Source organism: Phragmites australis, chromosome 1 (assembly GCF_958298935.1).
Source record: "Phragmites australis chromosome 1, lpPhrAust1.1, whole genome shotgun sequence".
NCBI classification, from domain to species: domain Eukaryota; kingdom Viridiplantae; phylum Streptophyta; class Magnoliopsida; order Poales; family Poaceae; genus Phragmites; species Phragmites australis.
The window spans coordinates 53,367,683-53,378,938 of NC_084921.1; the positions used below are offsets into that span (position 1 = coordinate 53,367,683).

Here is an 11,256-nt window from a genome sequence, read left to right on the forward strand (position 1 = left end):
TCCATCCTTTCCTTTTATAGGCGCGCCGACCTCAACATATCCTGAATGGGAAAGAGGGGACACGAATGCCAAGGTGCCACGGAGAAAGGCGTAATCATTTCATTTTGGCGAAGTGACAGGGGCGGTGGAGAAATGCGGCGCGCATTCGACCACCAGCCGCTGCGGAAGCCTCGGGGCGCCCTAAAAGGGGCCCACCGGTCAGCCTCAGAGGTGCCCAGTGCGCCCACCCTGTCTTGTTCTTCTGCCAGGGCAGGGTGGCAGGCGGAGTGCTTCGATTCTGGCAACGTTATCCCGAGGCACCTGGATAAAAACGGGACGGGACCCGTGCATTTAATGGACCCACGGCCCCCTGCTAGTGCATGGCAGGGTCTGACACTGGGGCGTGGGCAGCTGAGAATGTCAGGATGTCAGGATGTCAGACCGCGCGTGCCTATTAAATGCGGCATTGGGCCTTTGACTGGATGACACCCTGACGACGGGACCCTTCGGGTCGTTGAATGATCTTGCGCGAACCTTCGGGGCACCGAGTCCTCGGGGGCTGCCACGTGCAGCCCCGAACACTCTCTCCCGAGTACTGCGGTGGGACCTTCGGGGCACCGAGTCCTCGGGGGCTGCCACGTGCAGCCCCGAGCACTCTCTCCCGAGCACTTTGGTGGGGCCTTCGGGGCACTGGGTCCTCGGGGGCTGCCATGCGCAGCCCCGAGCACTCTCTCCCGAGCACTTCGGTGGGACCTTCGGGGCACCGAGTCCTCGGGGGCTGCCACGTGCAGCCCCGAGCACTCTCTCCCGAGCACTTTGGTGGGGCCTTCGGGGCACTGGGTCCTCGGGGGCTGCCACGTGCAGCCCCGAGCACTCTCTCCCGAGCACTTTGGTGGGACCTTCGGGGCACCGAGTCCTCGGGGGCTGCCACGTGCAGCCCCGAGCACTCTCTCCCGAGCACTTTGGTGGGACCTTCGGGGCACCGAGTCCTCGGGGGCTGCCACGTGCAGCCCCGAGCACTCTCTCCCGAGCACTTTGGTCTTAGTACTTGGACCCTGCAGATCATCGGGGAACTAGGGTGCTCGGGAACCAGAGGCGGCGGCCCCGAGCACCTTCTCCCGGGACTTAGCTTTTTCTTACCTCGCAGGGTGGTGACATGTGGTGGATAGCCGGCCTGGCCTCGGGACTTAGGGACCCCTGGTTCTGAATACACCGACACTCCCTCCACGACAAACTGGGTATCAATAGGTCATTGATCGAATACAAGTGAATAGAGATTTCTACAGTATGTTTCGTATGAATCGTCTTGTTTTTTATAACTTGCATTAAATATTAATTGGAAATTACAAACTAAAATCCACAAGAATGATGAGTTATGTTGAAGCTTTAAAAATGTTCTTGTGGATATGTGGTGGTCCTCGATCATTTATCCAAGTTGAGAACATATTTAAGCGATTAACTAAAATAATTAGTCAAAAATTTAATGAAGTCTTGGAATATCTCAACCTGTTAGTTGGGGACAATATAAAACCAAAATATGCACAATTTACAATAGTTGAAGCGCCATGGGTTATCCACGGTGCTTAAAACCATTATTATACCAGTCCCTGAATCAGTTGCTGGTAAATAAAAGTCTTACAACATATGTCATCGCAGTCATACAACACGAGGAGTGGTAAATATACGCCACCAATTAAACAGACAGTAGAGCACCAGACAACAGTGCAATAAAACATAGGCCCAAGATAATAGAGTACACAGCGGAGATAGCATGACAAACACGCCACTCCACAGGCAACTCGGGTGCGGACGTGACCAAGCCTACTCATCAGCCTCACCGTCTGCTGTGGTGAAGTCCGGGTCATCCTCTGAAAGCACAAGCAAGGGTGAGTACAAACATCTCCACATGGAGCCTACTACTCAAACAGCACTCCCCACGAAGCCTGTCACACGGACAGCGCTTCAACTCCCTAGGCATTCCCGAAGGAACCCTGATTTGCCCCAGCTCTAACCCCATCTCAGGTGTTTAACATTATTATCCAACACTGTTTTACCCAACCATAACCCACACAACACCAAGCACCACGTTTTACACCTTTGAAAAGCTAGTTGTGATTAAACATAAAGTAACCGTAAGGATTATCATTCCTAAGCATACTAGTACAAGGTAATCGCCTATGCATAAGTAAATCAGCTATGGCGAGATCCTATGTCTAACAAAGTCAAGCATACATGATATATACAATGCCTGGGTAAGCTACAATAGGTTTAACTAGATCAACAGTTTAAAATATGCCAACTAATATACTGCATGCACTATATCGGATAAAACGGCTGCTACGGGTCGTGTTGATAAAACTGGGTTCAATATGGTTAAAGGAAAAATAGATTGAGACTTTCCTTCGTTGAAGTCCTCAAGGGGGTCCTGCTCAAACTCCTGGGTTCCTGGCACCAGCTCCCCCTCCTCCTCCTCGACGAACTCTCCGGCAACTACTCGCGACATCAACAAAACAAACACACAATTAAATATAAATAAATTTGGAATAAATATGAAACTGGTATGAAAAGACAGATTTTGAATTTAGATGAATATTGGTGAAAGAATTGCCGAAATCGGAGTTGAAACGGAGGAGAAACGAGCTTCGGAAGATTTTATCGGAGGTTAATTCGGGAAAAAGAAAAAGAATATTCCTGGAATATTCCTTGGCTCAGCTCAGTTTTGGCTTGGCTCAGCACTTGGCTTGGCTCAGCTTGGTGTGGTGGCTTGGCTCACTAGATAAGGATGTGGCTTGCTTAGGATAAGAACGTGCTGTTCTTTTTGGATACAAACAGAGCTCGAGCTCGTTCTATTCGTGGAGAGGGAGACAGAGCAAGACAAAGAGAAAAAGAAATGGAGATGGGCAGTGGTGGCCGGTGGCATGCCGAGGTGGAAGAAACTCCGGTGACCGGCAAAATGAAGTGGGGATGGCCGGATCTATCCATGGTGGAGGGGATTCGCGAAGAAAGAGCCCATGTACGTGGGATTTCTCTCATGTGTGGCTTTGGGTGAGGGAGGGGAAGGAGGAAGATGGGGAGATGTTTACCGGATCGACGTGGGTGGCGAGCTGCGGGGAGTGGAGTGGCTCTGGCTGGCCTTTTATAGGCGGGGGAGGGAGAGAAGGGCGGAGGCAGTGGCCGGGATTCGTGGTGGAGTCACCGCCGTGGCGTGCGGCTTTGGTCGAGGTGGGTCCCGACATTAACGCGCGCCAGAGCTCGAGCTGTCCTCGCGCGCGTGCTGGCACAGTGAGCGAGGGAGGGAAGGACAGGCGAGGACGGTGGTCGGCGTACCTAAATGGCGGTCGTACGCGGCTTGGTCCGAGCGGAAGCTGTGCGTTCGTCGTCGGCTCTGTGCGCGGCGACCACGCAGAGAAGGAGGAGGGGGGGCAAGCTAGGCAAGGGCGGCACGGCAACTTGCCGATGGCAGCAGAGGTGGGGTCCACGGTGCACGTGGGAGCGGCAGCCCGGTGCAATGTGTGCGACGGTAGGAGGAAGAAGGAGGCGGGCTAGGAGAGAAAAGGAAAGGGAGTCGACCGGAAGAGAGAGAAAAAAGGGGAAAGGATTTGGAAATGCTTTTGAGATGGTTTTTGCAAAGTTTTATTTGAACAAAATTTGAAATTTTGATTTGGCTAAAACTGGGATGTTACAATAGTTCACCAACAGTTCACCCAAAGCTTCAAGATTCTCGTTTTTTACTCCACTTCAACAATTGTATTGGTACAATAGATGTCACACATGACACATATATATGTTGTTATGTCAGCAACTGAGATGATTTCCCGCAATGGTCGTCATGGATATCCAACATAGAGCGTGATGGCTATCTGTGACTTTGATATGATATTCACATTTGTTGTAGCTGGATGACGTGGTTCTGCACACAACTCTCGAGTATTCAATGATTATTTGAGCCGATATTCATATTATTTTTTCCATCCTCTTTAAGGTAAGGTCCATAGGTCCTATAAATAGATATATCACTTTTGTCATTGTCATATTGATATATTGTATCATATTATTTTTACATGTAGGAAAATTTTATCTTGTTGATTTTGGATATCCTAATTAAAAAAAGGTTTTCTAGCTCCCTATAAAGGTCAGATGTATCACATACCTAAGTTTCAAGGGGTGCATAGGCCAAGTGGGCTCAAAGAGATGTTCAATCATGCTCACTCCTCTCTTTGTAACATAATTAAATGTTCTTTTGGTGTGCTGAAAATGAAATAACGAGTCCTATTGCATATGCCAAAATTCCATCTTCAGTTTGGTTTGAGACCACCTTCAAATAAATTAAAAGCTTTCAACTCAGATTTAAAAAAAAATGAACTTCCAACTTAGATCTATTGTAAGTTTACACTATAATCCAGAATTTTAAATTCAAAACATAATAGAATAACCTTTCAATTTGATCACTAAGTTTTAAAAGCTTTCATTAAAACATCTAACCTAGGAGAGTCTGTTGCAACAGTTTTGTGCTTTGCCATTTACCTAGTACCTACTAGTACATTTCCATTGTCATGTTTATACATGGTTGTTGCTCACTATTTTCGGGTTCCACTGAACACAATCCTCATATTTATTTACCTTCTAGCCGGAACAATCAAATTTCAAGCCAAAAACCGAGCAAGCAATACAAAGCGAATCTAATCGGATAGAAGCAAACTCAACTTATTTAGTTTTTTACAGTTTTTATGTACAATCTAATTATTATTTTCTATTAAAATATAGTTATAATATTTAATAAAATATAATATTATTAAAGTAGTTTTAAAAACAAATCTACACATAGGATTCTTATATTTTCAAATTAAATATTCTAAAAACTATTGACGGTCAAAGTTTTAAAAGTTTGATTAGATCTTGATCAAAGTCACAAGTATTTATGACCGGATGTAGTATTTTTTTACCTAATTTTGGCAATCCTTTTTGGTCATATTGTGTTTTCTTATATTTCTATGCATCACCATGAATCCATTACTATAGTATTTTTGACGTTATTTCCATTTCACTCTGACAGTGTGAAGGAATATGCACGTATATCAACTCTTTTTATTTATTTATCTCAGAGGGTTGAATCCCAACATCTGGCTCTGCTAAACAGTTTTAGAGACTTCCCTTCGAGGATCTATTACCCAGTCCTATTTTTTGTGCCCCTCAATGTCTCAATGACATATGAATGGTTAGGTCCATTTTTAATTATCAGTGGGCAGAAAATCTAAAACAAAGAATTCGAATAAGAGATGAAGTCTGAAAATTAGGGTACTAAGGCTAGTTCTTAACACAGTTGAAACAGTAATTGCGTAGCGGAAAGAAGGAACCACATCATGGAGTATGAACAGCAAAAGACTTCTTTTTTCTAACGAAAGTTGCTCTGAGTAACAGTCCAATTTTATTCTACGTTCTGACGTGTCAAAATGCGAATCACATTTCGATGTCAGTTATGTTTTTTTTTTGGGTGAACAACTGTATTGTAGTTGTAAAGTACAAATCAAATCGGTATGCTCTGTAGTTGTCTGTGCCTGTGAAAGAAAAATGGGATGAAATTTATTTGAATTTTCACTTTCAACCATAGTTAGCACCTTAAAAGCATCCTTTTTAATTATGCGTGTGAAAAAATGGTGTGATTGATGAAGTGCCCCCCCCCCCCCCAAGTCCTAATTTGCAGATTTGGCTGCCCAAGGTCACCACCTACGACAGGACGTTGATCATCACGTCGATGAACGAAGCGTTCGCACGGCCCAACTCGCTGCTCGGCCTCTTCCGCGAGAGCTTCGGGTCCGGCGAGGGGATCGAGCACCTCCTGAACCACGTCTTCGTCGTCGCCGTCGACGCCAAGGCGTTCCTCCACTGCAAGGCCGTGCACCCGCACCGCTACCTCGTCGAGGTGAAGTCCATGAACCTGAGCTCCGCGAACAACTTCATGAGCCAGGCCTACGTGGAGCTTGTCTGGACGAAGCTCTCGCTCCAGCAGCGCGTCCTCGAGCTCGGCTACAACTTCCTCTTCACCGTACGCATCAAAGATCGATCATTCGAGTCCGAACGATTTGGCATCTGATCGAGCTGACGACTGCGCAACGGCTGATGAGATGTGCAGGACGTGGACATCGTGTGGCTCCGCAACCCGTTCCGGCACATCAGCGTGTTCGCGGACATGACGACGTCGAGCGACGTGTTCGGCGGCGACATCGACAGCCTCGACAACTGGCCCAACACCGGGTTCTACTACGTCAAGGCGACGAACCGGACCGTGGAGATGCTGCGGCGGTGGCGCGCGGGGCGGGCGCGGTTCCCGCCAAACCACGAGCAGCACATCTTCAACTACATCAAGCACGAGCTCGCCGCCGAGCTGGGGGCGCGCATCCAGTTCCTGGACACGGCGCGCTTCGGCGGCTTCTGCCAGCTCTTCCGCGGCGACATAGGCTCGGCATGGACGATGCACGCCAACTGCTGCGTCCGGCTCGGGAACAAGCTGCACGATCTAGGGGACGTGCTCGACCAGTGGAAGAACTACACTGGCCTAAGTCCGCAGGAGAAGAAGAGCCGGAAGTTTGAGTGGAGGGTTCCTGCCAAGTGCGGGACGCCGGACAAGGGGAACAGATGAATCCAAAAAAAAAAGTGAAAGGAAGTAAAATTTTAAAGACACGATCTCATAGAAAGATCTACTTTTATGTACATCACGTCTCATTTCTTTCTTTTAGTTACATGTGACGGCTGTTGGATCAGAAAAAGACGATATAAATCATGATCTTACAAGGATCTTTCGATGAAGAGTCTGATAGAATTTCCTTTCCACAAACCATCCCTCCCTCGTACTATTTCGCAGCTCTGAGATTCATACTCGAATCTGGCACGGATCTCACAGCCAATTCGACTACAGGCATTCCCTTGTGCAAGTGGAAAAACCACTATATTCCGTAACATAGTTAGCAATACTATCGCTGTATATTACTAGGACATTCTTTGCTAGTATTTGGAATGCTAACGCTGTCGCGCTATGGATTAATAAATAAACGGAAAATCGATTAAAACTACAAGCTGTAGTGTAGCTCTTACACCTCAAGGCTCGAACGGATAGACGATGTGCACGGTGTGCAATTTTTGTAAGGAAGGATCGGAGACTGTGGCAGGCGCATAGGTCCAAGTTAGTGGCTAAGTGTGAAAAGTAGGATAGTCTGCGCAAAATTCGATAGTTTGGCTTAACTTCGATTTTACCTCCACTACTTAAATATTTGTAACGTTTCTTCTATCGTGTGCGTTCTGCCCCCTTTGGTCATGCATGTTCCGTCCCAACTCCCACTCTAACTCCCACCCCAATGTTTCGCCCCTACCCCGCAGGCTACACACCGTGTGGAGCCTAACCGTCCTCCCATCCACAACTGCACTCCTATCAAACCCAACCAAATTACACCCAATTTAATCGACAATTAAGTCGATTAAAACAAAAGTAATTCCGACAGTCCAGATATATGCTCAACAAAATCTAAAATCATAATATATACCGTTTACAATATAGTTTCATCACAAGATATGAACAGAATGTAAAAGTTTTAATTTTTATTATAGACCTATTCTAAGTTCTAATTTCTAATTAGATCGGAGTTTTTAAACGCAATAGAAAAATATTAATAAAATAAAAAAAAACCAGTGACACCTTTGCCCATAAGGCACATCAGGGCTAGCTCAGACATTCGATCTATACTCCTAGCCATCTCCAATATCAATGGGATAAAAGTATTCATAAACTAGTTCTTCACTACCTGCATCAATTTAAGAGCAACACCTTGAGTACAAAGATACCCATAAGACTTATACAATATGAGTATATAGTATCCCGACCTAAAGATAATGTATTGAGTAAATAGCAAAGAATAGCCACAAAATTAAGTTGACTCAACGAAAAATACTTTAACCAATGTAACGACGTAAACAACTAGCATTGACTAATAGTAGACATAAACTTCAATAAAGTAAACTTGATTATCTCAATTGAGTAACATCACATGCTTCTACCGGAAGCCCATATACTTTCCATTTCCTTTTTTTCTAAACTGATCGAAACTCTAAGATGTTTCCCGATGAGCTTAAGCATGCTCATGATCGAGAGCGTGGCAATTTAAATTATTCTTACACTCTGCAGGTGGTACCAAAATGACTTATGTCAATCTTTTTGGACCCCAAGATAATATTTCTTATACCCGAAAATACTCGCTTACATATGCGCCTATGACACCAATGATGGACATGGTCACCCGTCGAATTACAAGGCCCATGACCCAACAAACGGTGATGTAACACTCGGCAGAAACAATAGCAAATTGGAGCATCGACCTGGAGGCCTTCCTGGATGGATTTGGATACAGGGCTTGATTCATGGGAAAGGTATTTGAATAAGCTTTCCATCAAGTACTCATATGCCTTCATCGGACTCTGGATGAAGGAATTATGATCTTCCAAGCGTAGTGCTATCAGGCTGTCTCCGAGCTAAATTTTTGGTATGCACAGCCTTGTACTCCAAGTTTGGTGTTGGGCCTATTGCATCCATATCTAACATGGTGTAGAGGATGATATTGAGGTTGTAGAAGACACCCTCTTCATGTATGCATCGTCCTCACCATGATTCCTAAGCACAAGTGAATTGCTAGCATTAGGTATCAACAAATTCTCATTAAATTCATTATTCAAACTTAGAAATGAGCTCACATAAATATTTTTATGTGTCGTGGTTGTATGCACGATATACATGGTCACATCAAACAAGGTTATCATGAGCAAGTCCCAACCATGCTCCGCCTCCCCGTCACCTTGCATCTCCTCATATTTTTTCTTCGCGTCATATGGTCGCAAGGCAAGTGTCAGCACGACATACGATAATCAGCTTATCTTACCGTTAGATTGACATGTGAAAGTACGGAAAGTGTTTAAACCAACAGACATCATATGCGGTGCTTAAACGATACAATCGGTCTATGGCACCTGGGTCTTCTCTCCCGAACTGTCTCTAGCACATGCTTACATCTCGTCTCAATTTTTTTAACTCACCATCCTAACTTATCATTCCTTTGTAATTGTAGTTGAAATTCCTGTAACTCGTGAACAACGATGACATCCATCTCTCGACTTCTACCGAGGACTTATGCAAGACTAAACAATTACTATATCACTTTTAAGTTGGATCATGTTATGTAAATAGCCAGGTTATAAGGATCAAGATTAACAACTTTATCAAAGTAGATATGATACAACAAATAGAATCTACTTGATTCCCGTCATCGACTCCTTGTCACATGCATCTACGATATATAGCAAAATTTAACAGGTTGACCAACTATTCACCAAAACACGAGAGAGATATGATAGATGCTTGTCTATACTTTCTGCACAATACTCATAAAACTTCACTTGTTCGTTTGTAATTTTTCAACCACACGACACTCTGAAGCGTCAGTTTCTAAATAAAGTGACAGTGCATCACAATGTGTATGATAAATGAAAGAGGCTCCATAGTGTATGACAACAGTGGAAATGCAATGCTTCACGGCATGAGTTTAAATCATTAAGGATTTCCTTAAATCTGGATTATCGTTAATCATTTAATATTTTTCCTGGATTAATAAAGCTTAGCTCAAAGCTTATACCAAAATAGAAAATTAATTTATACTTAATATGAGTGTCATTATTTTTAATGAATAGGTCATCAATTAATAAGATTTACAAAATTGGTTTCATTAATTTTGGACTTACCAATAATTAATTATGAATTAATGAGGTTAAAAACATTTCATTAATTAAAGAATCTCAGTACATATTTCATGCCTCCTATCATTTTTAAAATGAAAGGAATTCTCATACAAATCTAACAAAATTGGTTTCATAATCTTTGGAGCAATATTCAATTTTATATGCATTTTACAAGTTTTCAGCCAATTTAACAATGGAAGAATAATTCGATTCCACAAATTTCGAATTAACTGAATTAAGCAAACATATAAATTGCCAAAATTCCTTTTTTCACCTGAGGGCTTCCAGCCATAGCCATGAAAGCGGGCCGTGTGTTTGACTCCGGTCAAAATAGCCTAAGGCCATGGCTGCCCTGTGCAAAGCCGATCGGCCGGCTCAGCTAGGGGCGGCCACATCGGCTCGGCTGAGGGTGCCTAAAGTGATAGCGCGATGCGGGGAACCCAATTGGGTGGAGCTTGAGCAGCGGGCCTGGTTGGAACAGGGCCCGTGACGACGCGCCGAGGTGGCATCAGGTTACGCGGGCGGTCGCACTGGCGACATGCCAAGCACAAAAAGACACACGTAGAAGGAAGAATAGGGTTCGGGAAAACTCACCTTCATTTTGGTTGGGCCGGAGATGCTCATATAATTGAAACCATCTCATATAATCAATAATTATAAACAACCATTTCCAACATACCATTTCATATCACAATTTCTCAAATTCGGAACTCTACGACCGATGTAAATGAAAGAAGCATGTTTATGACCGAGAGCATGATAATTTGAATTATTTTTACACCATGCATGTAGTACTTCTTTACCTACATGACTCAAGGAACATTCAACTCATGTGTCCACACAGGCCCACGTAAGGGGTACTCGTGTCAACCTTTCCCAATAAATCTCAACCGTTTGATCACACGTTGATAGGTGCGAGAGTCATCCAGAACTACTCTCAGAGCAAACTGGATACTCCTACAAACTTATTATATCCACGATACTATTAACTTGCACGTCAAAAAACTACAGTTACAAAAGTATTCAGCTTATCGCTCCCATATACGACATATAATAAATACAAAGTGTTAAAACCAACTACATCGTTAGACTCATGAATAACGTCTTAAAAAATATTAGATATTAAAGAGATTATTAAATACTTAGCGATGAGCTCGATTTTACAGCACGACAACTCGTAGGTTGTATATAGAATGGCAAAGAGAGACCCACAGAATTGCAGGACTAGGCCCATCCTGCATATTCCAACACAACCACGACCGCGCTATTCACAATTGAAACCACTGCGTGTAAACAAAAGATTCATAGTCTCTTTTATACTATCATTTATTTTTTTTCCTTTCTCTCTATGCTACATGCTATAATGGGGATGACAGTAATGCCACAACTTAAAAAAACTAATTTTTTATCTATTGTGTATCACTCGCGTTAGCTTCGTTACGATAGAAATAGCACTTAGAGGATGAAGAAACTAAATTAGTGACATTAAAAAGATTATAATTT

At 43.8% G+C, this 11,256-nt stretch overlaps 1 protein-coding gene across 1 annotated transcript; it reads left to right on the top strand.

Moving 5' to 3' along the window:
* The first annotated feature begins 2,786 nt into the window (after positions 1 to 2,786).
* LOC133890910 (uncharacterized protein At4g15970-like) lies at positions 2,787 to 6,630 on the top strand. The gene is made up of 3 exons (XM_062331539.1): positions 2,787 to 2,992; positions 5,681 to 6,022; positions 6,110 to 6,630. The coding sequence occupies exons 1-3, from the start codon at positions 2,870 to 2,872 to the stop codon at positions 6,614 to 6,616; spliced, it is 972 nt and encodes a 323-aa protein (XP_062187523.1). The 5' UTR covers positions 2,787 to 2,869; the 3' UTR covers positions 6,617 to 6,630.
* Positions 6,631 to 11,256: the final 4,626 nt, after the last annotated feature.